Below are 15,903 nucleotides of genomic sequence, written 5' to 3'. Positions count from 1 at the left end.
TGGGTTAATCAGCTAAGAGGAGCTCCAAGCCTGCAATAACAAAACCACAGAGGAAAGAAAAAATCACAGTGCATTAAAGCAAGTTCAAGGTTCTTCCTTGATCTAAATTAATTGCCTGCACAATCCCCTTCAGTATTATGGAGTACATCACCCAGGTCCAGAAAGCTCAGAGATTCAGCTGTTAAATGGGAAGATGGGTCTCTCCTTCTCTTCTTTTGTATTTGTATTTTGCTTAAATAGTTATAGGAATGCCTTTTTTTAATTAAGGAAAATGTCAATAGATATTATGGGGGCAGGGGGAGATTACATTTGAAAGGAAGACCTGATCACCAACAGACTGCACTAACTGGATTTCCAGACAGGAGATGGAGGATAAAAGGAAAACAGCAAGGAGGGATTTTAAAAATAAAAGATAAGACGAGAGAGACTGAAGTGAGTTGAGTGGGGGAGAGAAAATAAAAGAGGGGATGTGAGAGGGGAAGAGACAGACAGAGAGATCCAGGCACTAAGGCAAAGGGAGAAAGAGACTGAATAATGGTGTGCATCCCTTATTGTTTTCCTGGGAACCATTTGTTTTCCTGTGGAGAGAGCATCACTTCAGTCTCAGTGGTCAGTAAGAAGAAATGAGAAAACATTTCTATTTTGTCTATTTTTCTTCGGGAAAGGGTCAAAAGGTCAAACCAGTGCACCCTCTCCCATGCTTAAAAATAACTGACCCTGGAGAAGAGACATTAAAAACCAAGAGGCATACATGTTTGTTGTGAAGCAGAATAAAAAATACTTGAAGGAAATAATTATTACTAAAATAGTTGTAGCAACATGTGGAAGGCCTATTTTCTCTGAACCCTGCAAGTTGCTCTTCGAAGTAGACATTCTTCCGAGTAAGTGCCTCTTTTCTCCTTTCCGTTTGTGTGCCGACTAAGGAAACAAATTATGCTCCTAGAAGCAAGACATTAACCTCCCTTTCCCCTCCACCCACCTACCAGACACAAATGAATATACTCTCTACAGTCTTATCTTTATTTGGTTTATTTGCCCTTTACAAAAAACTAAACAAAAACAAAACCAACATACTTAAAGCTGCAGTATTCCACAGTATTGATTCCAATTGGTCAAACAAAATAACATTATGTCAAATGGAAAACAATCTTTGGAGTCGGTTACAATCCTCACAACCTCTTCACAATACAGGCCTTGTTGACTGGCCTTGTTGGCCAGTGTGAAGGCAGGGGAGCAACATTTACATACACAAACACCAGTCTGTCCAGTACAAGAACCTTTACTGGTATTCAGGTCACATCTGCTTCCAAACGGGTGACACACTCAGACACTGTAAATACATAAACACACGGACATACCATTTTGCTTTCATTCTTGCAGATACAAGATTGATTAAAATAGCAACAAAAAAACAAGTCCAGGTAGAACCTGAGCACCTTTTAGGGCTTGTAATTATGCAACAGATACTGAACCAGCACACACATGCCCAAACACAGCACACTGCACTCAATTATTTATTCCTTCCTCTGAAATGTAAATAAACTGGCATGCTTCAAGGGAGTTAAAGTAGAGCTGTCAGTTGTATCTGCATGTGATGCACAGGGCACACTAAAGAAACTTTAAAACCTGATCAGTATCAGCGGTCTTGGTGGCTTTAAGATTTGATGTGCTTGTGGACCATTTTGAATTCTGCAGCTGGGCATTGGAGGATTTCTAAATAAGCGAATGCCCACATCTGTGGCAACATGCACTGTGCATGCCAGTGACTTTACAAACAATTGGCAGGACCACGAAGCCCAGGACACACTAGATGACCAACAGAACAGGACAAGACTTGTTTCGGTCAAGGGCACCAGAACTGCCAGTATTTATTGTGATGTTTTGGACAGTGTTCTTCCAGGATTACTGCCAAGGGGTCAATATAATTGTGAAGTGCTCTCTTCTGTGCCAATACTTTTAGGGATACAGCGTAAACTAAATTCCTCCCCTTTGAGAGCCTACAAGAAAAATGTTGCTAATAGTATTCTGAAAACTGCTTTTGAAACAGCATAGACATTACATTTAGTAGAGCTGGCAGGCAGGGCTTTACTGTTTATAGCCCATGCATAGGGAAGAGACTGGCTGCCTGCTGGACTGTAATTAGAGGCAACCATCCTTCATTTGAAAGATAAAACAAAATGAATGCGGCCTAGACAAAGCGAACGAAAAAACTCAAACAAACAAAAGAAAAATCAATACATATTTATAGTCATACTTTAGGCCCATAAATTACTTGGTCATCATAAAATGAAAATACAATACTTATGAGAGAATGTCTAACCGCCAGCTTAAAGCAATAATTTTGCTTAGATGAATTATGATCTTTGTCCAAACTTGGGAGTTTCAATCTCCCAATCTTACATGGTGTAATCGATTCCATCAACACATCGGCTGGAAAATTACTCTAGACCTCACAGCCCCCCTCCCCCCGCATCCTCCACCACAAAAGACCATTTCAGAAACATTAAAATATGGGCCAAACAATATTTAAATAAGCATATGGCAATGTGGCAGGTACATTATATTTTGTGGAATGCATCAGACTGGCTTGTAAGACTAACTAGGGAATGACGGCCTGGACCATCACAGAAGCCATCGGGATAATTATAGATTTCCTTTTCTTGTAGGACTTGGCTGAGATTTACCCATGTTCATAATTTTGACCATAAGTGTCCACACAAAGATGTTTTCTGTGGCTTCATCAGTACAACAGCACAAGCGCCTGGATTATTGTACCAAGAGTCTTAACCGATATCCCCGTCAACAAATTCGGAGTTGCATGCTCAAGCAGGTGGGATTATTAAGTGCCGTACAGTACCAAGAGATTTCTCTTAGGCAGCTGGAGCAGGTCCAGTCTCCAACGTGACCGTAAAGGATTTCCTGCCTAGCAGCACAGCGGTGTGAGCTCCTTTCCTTTTCATTATTCTTTTTCTGCAGGCTCTGGTCGTCCAGAGATACAAATCCGGTTAGCCAACAGGTCAGAACTTTCTCAGGTTGTAAAATCCAACTGCCTTTCCAGACAAAACATGTTCTCATAACATATAAAAGAAAGACCGCTTCCTTGTCTAGGAAGCAGTCTTGTTAGGAGAACATGTTTCTTGATGAAGACACATGCACACAACATGAGGACCATGTGTCTGCTACCTCTGTTCACCTGCATTTGGCGAGAGCGATGCCAGATGTGCAGAGAAACACACCTGACAATTTTTTTTTTTTTTTTTTTCCCACAGTGAACAGAACAAGTCAGGGAACACCTGACTAAGAGAACTGTAGAGCAAAACACAGAGATAAAGCAGCCTGCTCACGATTAGACCCAGAGCACATGCACAGAAACTTACAAGGGAAGGTCAGGACTAATTTATCTAAAGGAGGAATGAACAGTCACCCCTGATCGTCCAGAAAACACAATAAATCCAATTCAGCCAGCTTCAACAAGGCCACAGTGACCCGTTTGTTATTGCAGCATGTGCAATAATGTGCAGCACTCGCAGACCTCATCAGAGACCCACAATGCCTCAGATCAGGCATGCCGAAGCAGCAGGCAGGTCAGGGAAACTCCTGCTACGGAGGGAGCGAGTGCCAAGGCCGGAGTCATGGCAGCGGGTTATACAAAAGCTCCTTCTCCACACGGCTCTGAGCTGGCGGGATGGCAGAGTCACCGTGACCCAAACTGGGGGACAAGGCCTTACCCACCTCGTTGATCCACAAGCTATTAATTGGAACACACAGCATTTCAGAATACAGTTTAAAGCGAAGTTCCATCTTTTAAGACTGCATCGTCATGTAACACACGGTTTAAGCTGCAAAGAGCACATTTCAGACTCCTACAGCTAAACTATCCCAGGCACCGAGCATGAAAATACAAGATCAGTTTGTGGATAATGTCAACGCAGTCAGCTGGAGGCAAGTAGACAACCAGAGACGTGTGTTCACGTAAAGACTAATCTGGCCAGCTGGCGGCCACAGACATAAGTGTTCTTGAAGAGCCATGAGAGCACAGGCGGCCTGACACAGAGCAAGCCAGCGTCCTCAGCACAGGAGAAAATAATCTGGAGAACGTAACCCGTTTCCATCTCTGATGTCAAGTTCTTCCAGGCGTTGGAGAGACAGGCCTACAGACATTGGGCTGTGTAGGCAGGGAGGTAGGGGGTTGAATTCTAGGAGTCCATCACTGGACCTCCTAGCCTCTCAGATATATAATTAAACTGCTCGTACCAGTATAGGTTGTGCATTGATCTCCAGGAAAAAAGAACTTGAACCCCTACTCCCAAATCTGTTTTTTTTTTTTTTTTTTTTGCTACTTGTTTGTTGAAAAAGCTGGGCTGACAAAATGCCAAATTGACATGACTTAAGTTGTATTTGCTTAATAATAACACAATCTCAACATAATTATGGAGTTTATGCTTTTAAATAGAAGACTGAACAAGGCACAGGGAGCTATCCTAACCACAGCTACCACTCACAAGTGTGAGAAAGGTCACCATGACCTTGATTACCAGGAGCGGTGTATGAAAAGAATAACCACTACAGTTGCAACCAAGCACTTTTTTTCTTTGCATGACTATTTAATTGACAGCAGGAGTTAAGTCACAAAAAAAAAAAAGACAAAAACAACAGAACAGAAAAAGTTAAACAAAAATAGAATAGAATACAACTTACAAAAAGGTAAACCACAATTTTAAACCATTTTTCCATTTTTGGCAAGTGCACTTTAGAGCCCAGGCTGTGTGTGTGTGTGGTTTGAATCTTAAGGGGCAACAAATTGCCACTGGTAGACCTGCAGGGTAGAATGCTGGGGGCTTCAATCCTGTGTCTCTGTGTGTGTGTGTGCATGTGTGGTTGTTTCTATGTGTATGTGTTTTTTCTGTGTGTGGTTGTTTGTGTGTGGCAGATTTGTGCCTGTTTGGAATGCAAACAGTAAGCTAACATTGGCAGAGCAATGCTTTCGTTTATTGCTGGTATTTAGCAAAACATGCCAGGGCACAAACCATTGCTCGCCGCTTTTTCTTTCGCATACCCGCATTTCATATACAAGAAATGTGCAGAAATTATAATTCAGTTACATTACTGGAATAAAAAAAAAATGCAGAAAAAGGAGGAGGAAGAAAATCAAATCATATTCATATTATATTGAGAGACATGGTTTATGCCAGCGTCCAAAACGTAATTGTTCCATGGGGCTATAATGCTCTGTGACAAATGTGACATTTTCACATGCTAAATAGGTTAATTAAAACAGCTGTAAGGAAGCGGATTGCCTGATTATTGCTTTAATACGGCGAAGCTGATTGAAATGTGAGTTATTCCAGCTGGCAGCCTTTTCAACACATCCACTCTGGCTCTACTCACTCTCTGCCTCTCAGTCTTCTCACCCTCTCTCCACTCTCCCTGCCTCCATTTACACCCCCTTTTTTCCCCCCCTCTGCTCTTCTGACTTTTCCTGTGCTATTGTGCAGACAGGCAGTGCCGAAATTATCCGAAACATTTTTAGCACCCTGCTATTTACGTGCCGCCAAAAAAGGCCTGACGTATTAGTACACTTGCAGATTGTAATAGTTTTTTTGGCCAATGCTTAAATTGCACATAAAGTGGCACCCCGCTTCCACTGGCATTTACTAATGAACATGGCCAGGGACAGCACAGCAGAGAGCGACGTGCATCTTTTGGCATGCAAGCACAACGCTATCACCAGATTTTTTTTTTTTTCCCCTCTCTCTCATTACTAATTTATTTAATTATACTCTCACATTGTAAATAAAAAAATGTTTCATTTTCGGAAGCAGGCTTCTTGGTCTTCAGACCCTACATTTTCCCTTCCTGTAATTATTTCCTCACACTGTCACGCAGGGGAGTACGATATCCAGGCTTCTTCCTGCAAATGCAATGAACACGGCTCGGCTCATCTTTTTCATATCTGTGCTTTTTCCCCTGTTGCACGGCGACGGCGACAGGCGGAAACATTTCGGAGGTTTCAACTTTGGAAAGAAGCCAGAACATCTCCGACTTTAATCAGTTTCTGCCAAGATTTGCAAAAGCCTCCACAAGGCAACGTGGCTCCCAGGGCAGCGCAGAGCTCTGTCAGAGACTCCAGCCCTCCTCTCTCCCTCTGGTAGGACATCCAGTGATATCTTTCAGACACACAGATACCCCTGCTCAACCTAAGCCTGCAGTTCCAAATCCCTTGAGTGATACTTGAATGTTGACTACACAGAGACATCATTCCTGTGTCTTCCTGCAACTAGGCACACCACCCAGATGATTTCCAACTCAAAAACAGACCTGTTATATCAAATTTACTATATATATATAAAAAAAAAAAACATTCATTACAAACAGATTTATCTTATGAAATATGACTATGCTACTTGTGTTCTGGCACAAAAAACTTCACTGCCTTTTATGCTTAAGTGTTTAACTTTGTGGTGCAAAAGGTAGGGAAGGGACACTTGGGGTCTGTGCACCCAGAGAAGGAGTTTAAATGTCAATGCATGAGCAGATATGAACAAATTGTTCAATTACAGCTTTGATGGTTTGGATTTGGTGGTGTTTAAACACTGATCGACACAGTGCCCCCTGTATGTCCCAGAGCACACTGCACCACAGTTAAATATGCAGACAGAAGGCTGTAGAAGATGAGGTCAAAAATAAGGCATCTGATTGGTGAAGAGCATTGCAGAAAACAAATACGCAAATGGGAAGCAGTGATTGAGGAAGAACAGAATTATCTATCCAAAGGTCTATCAATTGCTTATTTGCACCAGTTTAGCACAATCCCAATAAGAGGGCTTAAGGCTACTGACATTTTCCGACAGATATAAATACTGCTGTTGCACTGCTTTACAGGTACAGACCGTTATTTACAGTTTATAGCAAGGTCACAGTCCCTGGTCCCGCCCCAGCAGCTCAGATGAGAATAGTTAACTGCTTTATCAGAGTACAACCCAGGAGTGGAGTGAGGAAGTGTGGCCCTCCAGCAGTAACCGCTACATTCTGTCCTCTATCTACATGGGCACTTTCCAGAGAGTATTAACAAAGATGGCAACAGTGAAGAAAAGGCAAAATTCTAGGGGAGAAAAACCCCAAAAAGCAGCTAGCTGGTGTCCTCTGTGGTTCCCTCCACCCTACCCATCCTGCTTCCAGGATATCTAAGTGCAGAGGATGACCTAACTGGCACTACCAAGCGCACACTGAGCCCCAGCCAGTGTATGGCGCTGTGCAGCGGGGTCAGAGGTCAGTGGTGATGACAGGGGTGATCCCATGGATGAGCAGCGTGGGCCCCAGGTCACGGGTCAGTAAGTCCAGCTGGTGCAGGTAGGTGGGGTAGAGGCGGGTATCGGCCGGGGGGCGGGGCAGGTACAGGAAGCGCACGGCGGGGGGTGGGAAGGCCTGCTCCAGTACCAGGCGGTTGACGGCTTGCAGGTAATCATCAGACAGGCGTGTGGCGTTGCTGGGGAAGCTGTTCACGAAGTCGTTCTCCTCCAGCTCATCTCTCGGCTCACCGCTGTCCTTCTCCCCCCCGGCCTGCTTGTGCCAGTGCAGCGCCACCACCGAGTCCCAGGGCACGGTGTGGATGGCCGCCTTGATGCGTAGCTCTCGCAGCAGCTGCCGCAGCTTCTCCTCCGGGCCACGTACACTGCGGCCCGCCTCCACGCACAGGAACAGACGCAGCTCGGCCTTGCGCCAGGCACGCACCATGGTGAGCACACAGGCCAGCTGCAGCAAGAACAGGCTGCAGGTGTCCACGTAGCTGCTGCTGTCGGGGCGCATCAGATTGAGGGGCCACACGTCCACGTACACCCCCGCCCGCCGCCCCAGGACCTCTGTTCGGTCAAAGCGGCAGAAATATCTCGCCAGCGCCACATTTTTCGACATCTTCACAGCGTCGGCGATGATTCCCACATACTCCGTGCCTGACAGGCTCTTCCCCTGCCCTCCCTCGCCCCTGAGCGCAGGGAAGTTTGGCTGGATCGGCTCCTCGGGGTCAGTTGTGGAGGAGAAGCCATCCACCGAGCTGCTTGACTGCATCTGGCTCTCCTGCATATGGTCCTGAGGAGAGCAGTCATCATAGAAACCCAAGACCAGGGTGTTGGGCCTCATCCCCCCTAGGGACACAGATGGAGAGCAAGGAAAAAAAGAGTTAGGATGACAGGGCACAAAAAACAAGACAAGAACAGCATTCATAACAAGAGGGAGAGCAGAGAAAAAGGATGACTCATTTGGGGGGTGTGATGAGGCTGTGTGAGTGAGGGTGTTTACCGAGGCCGGAAATGAAGAGCAGGTGCTGCACGCCGTGTCTCACAGAGTCAGCCAGAGTCAGGTTGACGAAGGCCTTAATGTTCAGCTGGTCGACCAGAGACAGCCAGGATTCATAGCGGGCCTGCAGGGGGTCTGAGGGCAGAATGTCTGTGGGGGAGATGCAGAAAAAAAAACCTCAAATACAGGACAGACATGGCGAGAAACCCACGTCAAAGACACGCCAAGGTAAGAACCAGTCTTACCTAGGTCTCCCAGCTCCACGTGGCCCAGCACATACAGGCCGCTCTTCTTCATGTCGTTGATGAATGTGACCAGGCTAGTGCTGCCCCGGGGGTTGGCCACCATGAGGAGGACCTGCGGCCTCCAGAACTTCACATGGTCCTTTCGCACGTCCAGCATCAGCAGGTACTTTCTCACCTGGAGGTAGAGACAGAGAGAGAGGGAGATATTCTCAGCCAAGAGCACGGTTCTGCATGCATTTATCCCCATCAATCTCCACTGGTGTACTAATATTTTAATTTGGCCAAAGATACCGCTGGTAATTTATATGTCTGTGGCGGTGCGCTGTAATCAAAGCTCTCTGCCTCCCTCGGGACTTTGTGGAAAATGAACCCTGTGTCCTAATCATAAGGACTCTACTAAAATATAAAAATAAATAAACTAAAAAAAATAATCTAAAATTAAACAAATTATTTTAGAGGTGACCGGGGGACAGGCAGGCAGAGTTTTCTCCAAGTACACTGGCAGATTAGGTTAAATATTCAGCTCTCAAATCCCATTACAGGCACACAGATTTCGTTATAACCACATTAAGATCAATCACACCTCTGCTTCAATAAAAGAATTAAAACACACACACAAACTTTAATCGTATTCCAGCAGAAGTTTGCAATGCTAATTCTACGGCCAGCAGGGTCGAGCCCCAGAACACACAGAGGAGGCTTTTATAGTAGTAATCGTGGCTGAGGGGCACAGTGCCGTGGAGCCGGCTGTCTGAGAGCCTGGCACTGCTGTAGGAGAGCACTTCCACAAGGGGAGGAACACAGGGGCCTGGACCACAGTTCTCAACCTTCTCCACGTCTCCCCTCCACCCCAGAAAATCTTGTTTCAAAATAAATAAATACATCAGATTTGCTAGAAATTCTAATCCGAGATGGCACTGGAGAGTCCAGGGTCAGCTACACCACACGCTGCGGTTTTTATTTATTTATTTCATGTCATGAGAGGGAAATCTAATTTAAAATATCAATTTATTAAGAGTTCCCGAATGGCTCCTTATCCGAGACAGTCACTGGAGAATAGCGTTTTGTGCCCAAGATCTCGGCCCTCTCGACCGTTTTATTTATTTTTCCATGTTTCAAAATTTAAAACTCCTCAGGAGCAGGAGAGCTTGTGTAGCACTCGCCAAGTGTGGCAAGGATCGAGTGAGTTATCAAGGTGGCGATGCCTATGGGGCTGACAGCTATCAGTGTGAGAAGTAGGCTTGTCTGTTGCGTGTGTATGTTTCTACATCTAGGTTTGTGCATATCTGTGTGTGGCTCTCTCACAATACGCAGGGCTGAGAAAAGCAACTGAGTTTTCTAGATTTACATTAGAAAAAGCGGGGCTGACATGACTAAGAAACGGCTCTTGTTTAGCACACAATGGCATAATGTGAGACAACAGAGGAACTCCCTGTTGCAGTACTGAGGCTCGGAGATTGCAGGCAGGCTGAATACAGCATGGCAAAGAACAGTGTTCCCTGTCAGCAGTGTGGAGGAGCTACCGCACTGTCCTCACAGATAGAGCATCCTAATTAACACAGCCAGCCGGGGACCTGAGTTAGGCTTTTTCAGTCTTATCTCTGACCGCCCAGGATTGTTGCTATATTTCTTTAGCAATTTATTTCTAAACCTTATTGTGTTACAAAAGTCCTCGAAGATTTTTTTTTTTTTTCTTCTTCTTCTTCTTCTTCTCTTTCTTCTTGCCAGTGCATTCTGTCTTCTGGATGGAAAAGCTTAATAACTTAAAGTGCCACTAAGAATGCTTTTGGAGAGGATTGGTGTTTGACTGCCTGCCACACAGTGGCCTGGCACTGTGCCCCCTCCTGGCAGCGTGTCTGTACGGCCTGATGCCAGAGGCAGAGGACGCTGGGGACAGATGCTAGGGACAGACGCATGCAAACACACACACGGCTTTGAAGCATTGTACTAGCCTGCACAAAGTTTACCTTGTTTACAAACCACGTGCACTGTACAATTAGTGAAATTAAGCATAATAGAAGAACCATCAGGTGAACTTTAACTGGACAGAGGAGAGTATTGACGTTATGAATAGGCTAACTGACCTTACAAACTGGTAATAAACAGTTATAAATAGGTTTAGTGTAGTTATAACCAGGTGTGCTGTACTTGTGCTGTAGTTATAGAGTAATGTTGTAGAGAGTTTAAACCGGTGTACTGTATTTAATGTACAGGAGTGTACCTGGTGGAAGATGAGAGCCTGGCTGATGTAGCCCCAGCTACTGGTGGGGGACAGGTAGTGGATGACCACAAGCAGCAGCAGCATGAAGGCGATGCTGGCGGAGGCGTAGATTGGGTTAATGAGGAACATCATCACAGCACAGCCAACAATGCCGAGGATGCAGGTGTGCCAGGTGAAGTACCGGAATGTGGGCCTGGGCGGGGCATGAGAACAGGTTATCCTTATTAGTACCTGGAAAACTAGCAGTAGTATGAACACTATTTGCCCAGTTGAACCACTTCAAGATTGGTTTTGAAGCAGGTGGGCATTGGTAGAGCCCAGAGGGAAAAAACTAACAAAAAAACACAAAAAAACACAGAACCAAACTGTAACATAACCAGAAATCTCTTTCGTGGTGAAAAACAAATAAATAATAGAGATAATGAGGGAGAGGGCAGAGAGAGGGGCAACAAATTAGTGAAATAGTGGAACAGTGTAAAAAAGGGACAAAGACAAATAGAAGAGAACAAAGAGCAGGACCATTTAGGCAGAGAGGAGAACAGGATGAGAAAAAGAACATAGGAGCCATCACAAAATATCACTAAATATTAACCTGTTCTTCTAGGTCCTTGACAGTTGTTCAGGGCCATAATGGAAAAGAATGAAACAGCCACTGCCCATTAAAAAGAAAAACAAAAAACAGAGCCACTGGAAAGAGCCAGAACTAAAAATAATAACCATTTTAATGATAATAATTAAAAATACTAGAGACAAAAAAATGATCGAGGGAAAAGGATTGCGGATGGAGTCACAAAATTACACGTCTGAGTTGTCCTGGTTATTAGAGCAGGGTCATCAATCAGGGAACGACCCCAATTTTCTGCAATAATAGAACTTAATGATAAACATCCATTAAGCGTGTTCCTGGCTATTGTAATTACCATTTAAATGAGTCGTCTCTATCATTAATGCACCCAGCTGGGAAAATTGCGCGGTAAAGAAAAATAAAAGCTTAACGTGTCTGATGAAGACCTCCAAGGTATAACCCCCCCACCACCTCCCCCCCCTTTAAAACAAAACGCAGGAACGCTCCGAGCTTGAAGTATGTTCACTCAACATTCCCCCTCATCCCAGCTCATTAAGAACTCTCAGATCTCCAAAATACTGCCTCTATTTCTTTGGTACTTTGGCTGTAGACCATAATAAAGTGAAGCACCTCCAGACAGTACCAGCATTCTGTGTGAGTATCTAGGTCTATACCCTGAATGATGCCCAACCCAAGCCCAAACCCCCAGAACATGCATTGTTGAGGTAGGATCTCCTTGTAGTTTGACACGTTACATGCATGGTATCTCTGTGTCAAGGCCGCCCTGACAGCAAGGCTCTGAATAAATGTATGTATTTTCCTACATCTCTCCACCCGTCTTCACTTCCCTCCCTTCTGGAGACTGTGATTAATCATGATGGTCTGGGCTGCAGCCTCTCCCCTATCTCGATTCTCTATCTCCCCGTCTCTCCCTCTAATCTCTCTCGTTAGTGACAGTGCATCGATTGCTCCCAAAGCCATCGCATGGTTAACACACCCACAAGAAACTCAAGTTGATGAGATTATTCATCAAACAGCAACAATATCCCAAACATTTTGGCTTCGGCGTTGTTCGCCGTTGTAAGACAATGCTGAAGAGAGGCAACGGATTCTCTTTTTAATCTCTCCGCTCACAGACTTTTGTATTGGCATTTCGGCTTCACCAAGACAGCTTCTACAAGAGCTCATTCAACGTGCAATGGATCAGACTGCTGTTCAACTGCAGTGTTTATTCCTTGGCTGTGGTAAGAGTGTGGCTCACTGATCCAGTTTTCGCAAAGCTGCCAGCATTATTGCAGACCGGGTCATTATCATCACTGCACAGAAATACCTTACACGGTATATAGACTTTCCTATTCTCGTTAATTGCTCTGATGTGAAGCTCATTAAGGAAGATTGATTATTGATGGTGTGGATAAGTCAATGATTGAAACAATGGTCTTATCTGTTACCCGTTACCTTTCTCGAGGTCCCATCCAAACAGCTTGCTATTCTTTGCATGGCATCCATCAGAGAAACACTGCTCTCAGCCTCTCTATAAGTCTCTATAACTCTCTCCCTCCCTCTCTCCAGGTATAGAAAACCAAATGTCTGATCACTTAGCACTCTCTTAACCAGACCCAAACATTTACTGCTACACCGCTCTGTTATTGTGCCGAGTGACGAGCAAAACTCTCCATTGTGCCACATGTAGTAAAAGGCAACTATTTCTGCTAAATTAGTTATGCTAATTACAACGCTTCCTCCAAGGACATCAGAACTAAATGACTTTTAATTCCTTTCGCCTCAGAAGTCAAAAACAAACCAAAATGAAAAACAAAAAACAAATCTTAATTAAAAACTCAACCGTGGTTTGACGCACGCAACAATTCTGTCAGGTGTAAAACTCACTCGGCAGGAGTAGGAAACAGTTTTTTAAGAAGCAAAACAGATTCCCCGATACTAAATACCCCTTGCAGTGTGTTTGGGCATGTGTGTGTGTGTGTGTGTGTGTGGGAACAGCTGTTCTTTGTCTGTTGTGCAAATATAATACACAGCTGGCACAATATGAGACATGTACAGATAATACCTGAAAAAGGGACAGTCTGGAGAGGTAGGAGTTGTAAATAAGGAAGCCGGAGTCAATGGGATGGGAAGTGGCGACAAAGCGTGTGCTGGTGAAAATGTGTGTTCGTGATGCAGAAAGACCCCATTAGCCTCCGTATTAAATCGACTTCCAGCAACACTTCCCTCCAGAACCACTCTCACAACCCTGCTTGCTGCCGGAGAGGTCAGGGTGCCAACGAGTCTGGGGAGCCTGCCAATTCGGCCGCACTACGGCACAATGGAAAGAGCTAAAGGCCCCAGGATCTCAACAGCACAGAGCTTGCCTGCCTGCCTCTGACCCTTCACCTCCCGGATCTCCGTAACGGCTGCATCGGGAGAGAAATGGACAAAGTCTGCATCATTCTCATGCAGCTGCCGGATTAATGGTTATACTGGAGGCCCCATACTCAGCAGTACAGCACCCCCTCCCACACACACAAATGCATGGCTGGGGATTGTGTGCGCACGCTCCTCTACACGCCTTTAGCTCTCCAGGTTAATACACTGCGGATACGTTTTAAAGGCATTTAAAGACGACAGCCAGCGCGACGTTCAGATCTTTTTAATTAACGCGGCAGCACAATCATGCTCGCGCTGCTGCACCGGGACGCTTTGTACCGCGCCTCCGCAGCTTCAATGCCACACCGTCTATTAGGAAAAAAAACAACACAGCAACAGAATGACAACAAAAAACAAGCGCGATAAGCAGTTAAAAGCTAAATCGGAGGGGTAAGCCAGTTGCGCTCTGCAGACTCCACGAACTCTCGCATAGAGGGAAGACAGGAGTGAAATTAAGGAGGAACAAACAAGGGAAAGGAGATCTGGTACGTTTGTGTGTGCCTGCTGTGTGGCAACTATGCAATAAACCCAGATGGGGTCATAACATTACCTATAGTGGGGTCAGTAACCGGAACATGAAGGCTTAAATCACTAAACTTTGCTTCACTTTATATTTCCTAGGACAACCATAGTCTTGAAGAGTTACATGGCTTTGTGAGTTTTACTCACATCAGGCTCTCTAGAACTTAACCGCAAACAATACTGGGTTAATTAGTCAAGAGCAACACCGCTGACTTTCAAAACCTGCTTAGATTACAGACAAACAACAGCAGTGGCTTGAATAGAAAGTGAACAGGAGTGCAGCTGGGACAGGATCTCAATCCCTATCCGTGCCTGGGTTGAACAAGTGAATGGTCAGTACCAGTGGTAAGCCCAGTATCAGAAACAGCATAAAGCACAACAAGTATTAGCAGTGGGTTAAGGATCCAGTGGTGCAAGTGAGTGGGCCGTACCTGAAGTTGGGGGCAGATGCCCACTCTAGCGCCAGGCAGGCCAGGTCCACAGCCGCGTACACCAGCAGGAAGAAGATGGTGACGATGCCCGCGATGGTATTCAGCTTCCCGGTGAACAGCACCAGCTGGGGGGGACAAAGAGAAGGCATCACTGGCAGGGCCACCGTCCCGCCCTCGAGGGCCAGTTGGCTCTCTCACGCTGGGTGATCCTTCTTGGTGAGCTGTGAGCAGATGCACAACCCATGCCTTATGCTTTAATAAAACAGCAATTGATAAATAAAATGAAAAGTAGATTAACTTTTAACCCCTGTACAGGAAAAATGGCAAAACTGTGAGTGATACTGGCAGGGCTTTGAACATTTTATTTGATCATGATTTTTCTAAAATCGTGGGTTTCCAATTATCATAAACGAATGCGCATGGCTTCCAGGACTTTATCCCCACTGTGAACTGAGCGTTTCTTTCCAGCCCTTCAGAGCTGCTGGGCCTTCTGGTTTTCGCTCCCCTTTTTCTTCTCAATTAACTGCACTGATCTAATCATTTGCTCAATTGGACCCATTCAAAATGTTTTTCCAAGGTCTTTTCACATTTTTTTGATTTGAAAGACGCACTTGATTCAGGGTAGAGCAATCTATAAAAGGCTTAGAGATCTTGTGCGAAGTTGTTCAATTAGCCAATTAATCAAACAATTAGACAAGTTACTGGAGAGAATGCCAGAAAGGCACAAGGCCCTTCCAGGCACTTTCAACTGATCGCCCAGATTTACACACTGAGACTGGGTAAACGAACAGACGGCCCATCAGTGTTTACCAAGTACTGTCTCCGGCAGCCCCAGCCTGCACTTCATACCTCTGTTGCTTTGATCAGATAACTTTGAACACTGCATTAACTATTTGTTAATTAGTCTGTGGATAATGACAGGGATTTCCAGGACATTGAACAGTATGCTTCAATGAGCTGGAATTCAGCATAAATTATACGAAGTAGCTATAAGATCATGAAGAGTTATCAATGCACATCAAGATGTTCTCCATTGAATCCTGGCTTTTACCATGTATGAGTGGAAAACAAAACTCCTGCCATTATAAAATAATAGTAACATACATTGTGGGTTAGCAATGCCATGTAAACTCTTTAATAGGTTTTGCAATAATTGTGTAACCTCTCCGAGAACCACCTGAAAATAGCTCACTGCAAATGCTA

General features: G+C 44.9%; 1 protein-coding gene across 1 annotated transcript in view; it reads right to left on the bottom strand.

Moving 5' to 3' along the window:
• Nucleotides 1-999: 999 nt before the first annotated feature.
• Nucleotides 1,000-15,903, bottom strand: part of LOC136753171 (solute carrier family 12 member 9) — a 38,380-nt gene continuing 23,476 nt past the window's right edge. The window contains exons 9-13 of the mRNA XM_066709056.1: nucleotides 14,701-14,825; nucleotides 10,759-10,951; nucleotides 8,538-8,712; nucleotides 8,296-8,442; nucleotides 1,000-8,141 (exon numbers count right to left, since the gene is read on the bottom strand). Of these exons, the coding sequence (XP_066565153.1) occupies nucleotides 7,264-8,141; nucleotides 8,296-8,442; nucleotides 8,538-8,712; nucleotides 10,759-10,951; nucleotides 14,701-14,825 (1,518 nt within the window). The 3' untranslated portion in view covers nucleotides 1,000-7,263. The remainder of the gene's footprint in view (nucleotides 8,142-8,295; nucleotides 8,443-8,537; nucleotides 8,713-10,758; nucleotides 10,952-14,700; nucleotides 14,826-15,903) is intronic.

The sequence above is a fragment of the Amia ocellicauda genome, chromosome 7, assembly GCF_036373705.1.
Source record: "Amia ocellicauda isolate fAmiCal2 chromosome 7, fAmiCal2.hap1, whole genome shotgun sequence".
In the NCBI taxonomy this organism is placed as follows: Eukaryota; Metazoa; Chordata; class Actinopteri; order Amiiformes; family Amiidae; genus Amia; species Amia ocellicauda.
The sequence above is the reverse complement of the archived record's forward strand: the minus strand, read 5'-3'. Positions and strand labels throughout refer to the sequence as shown.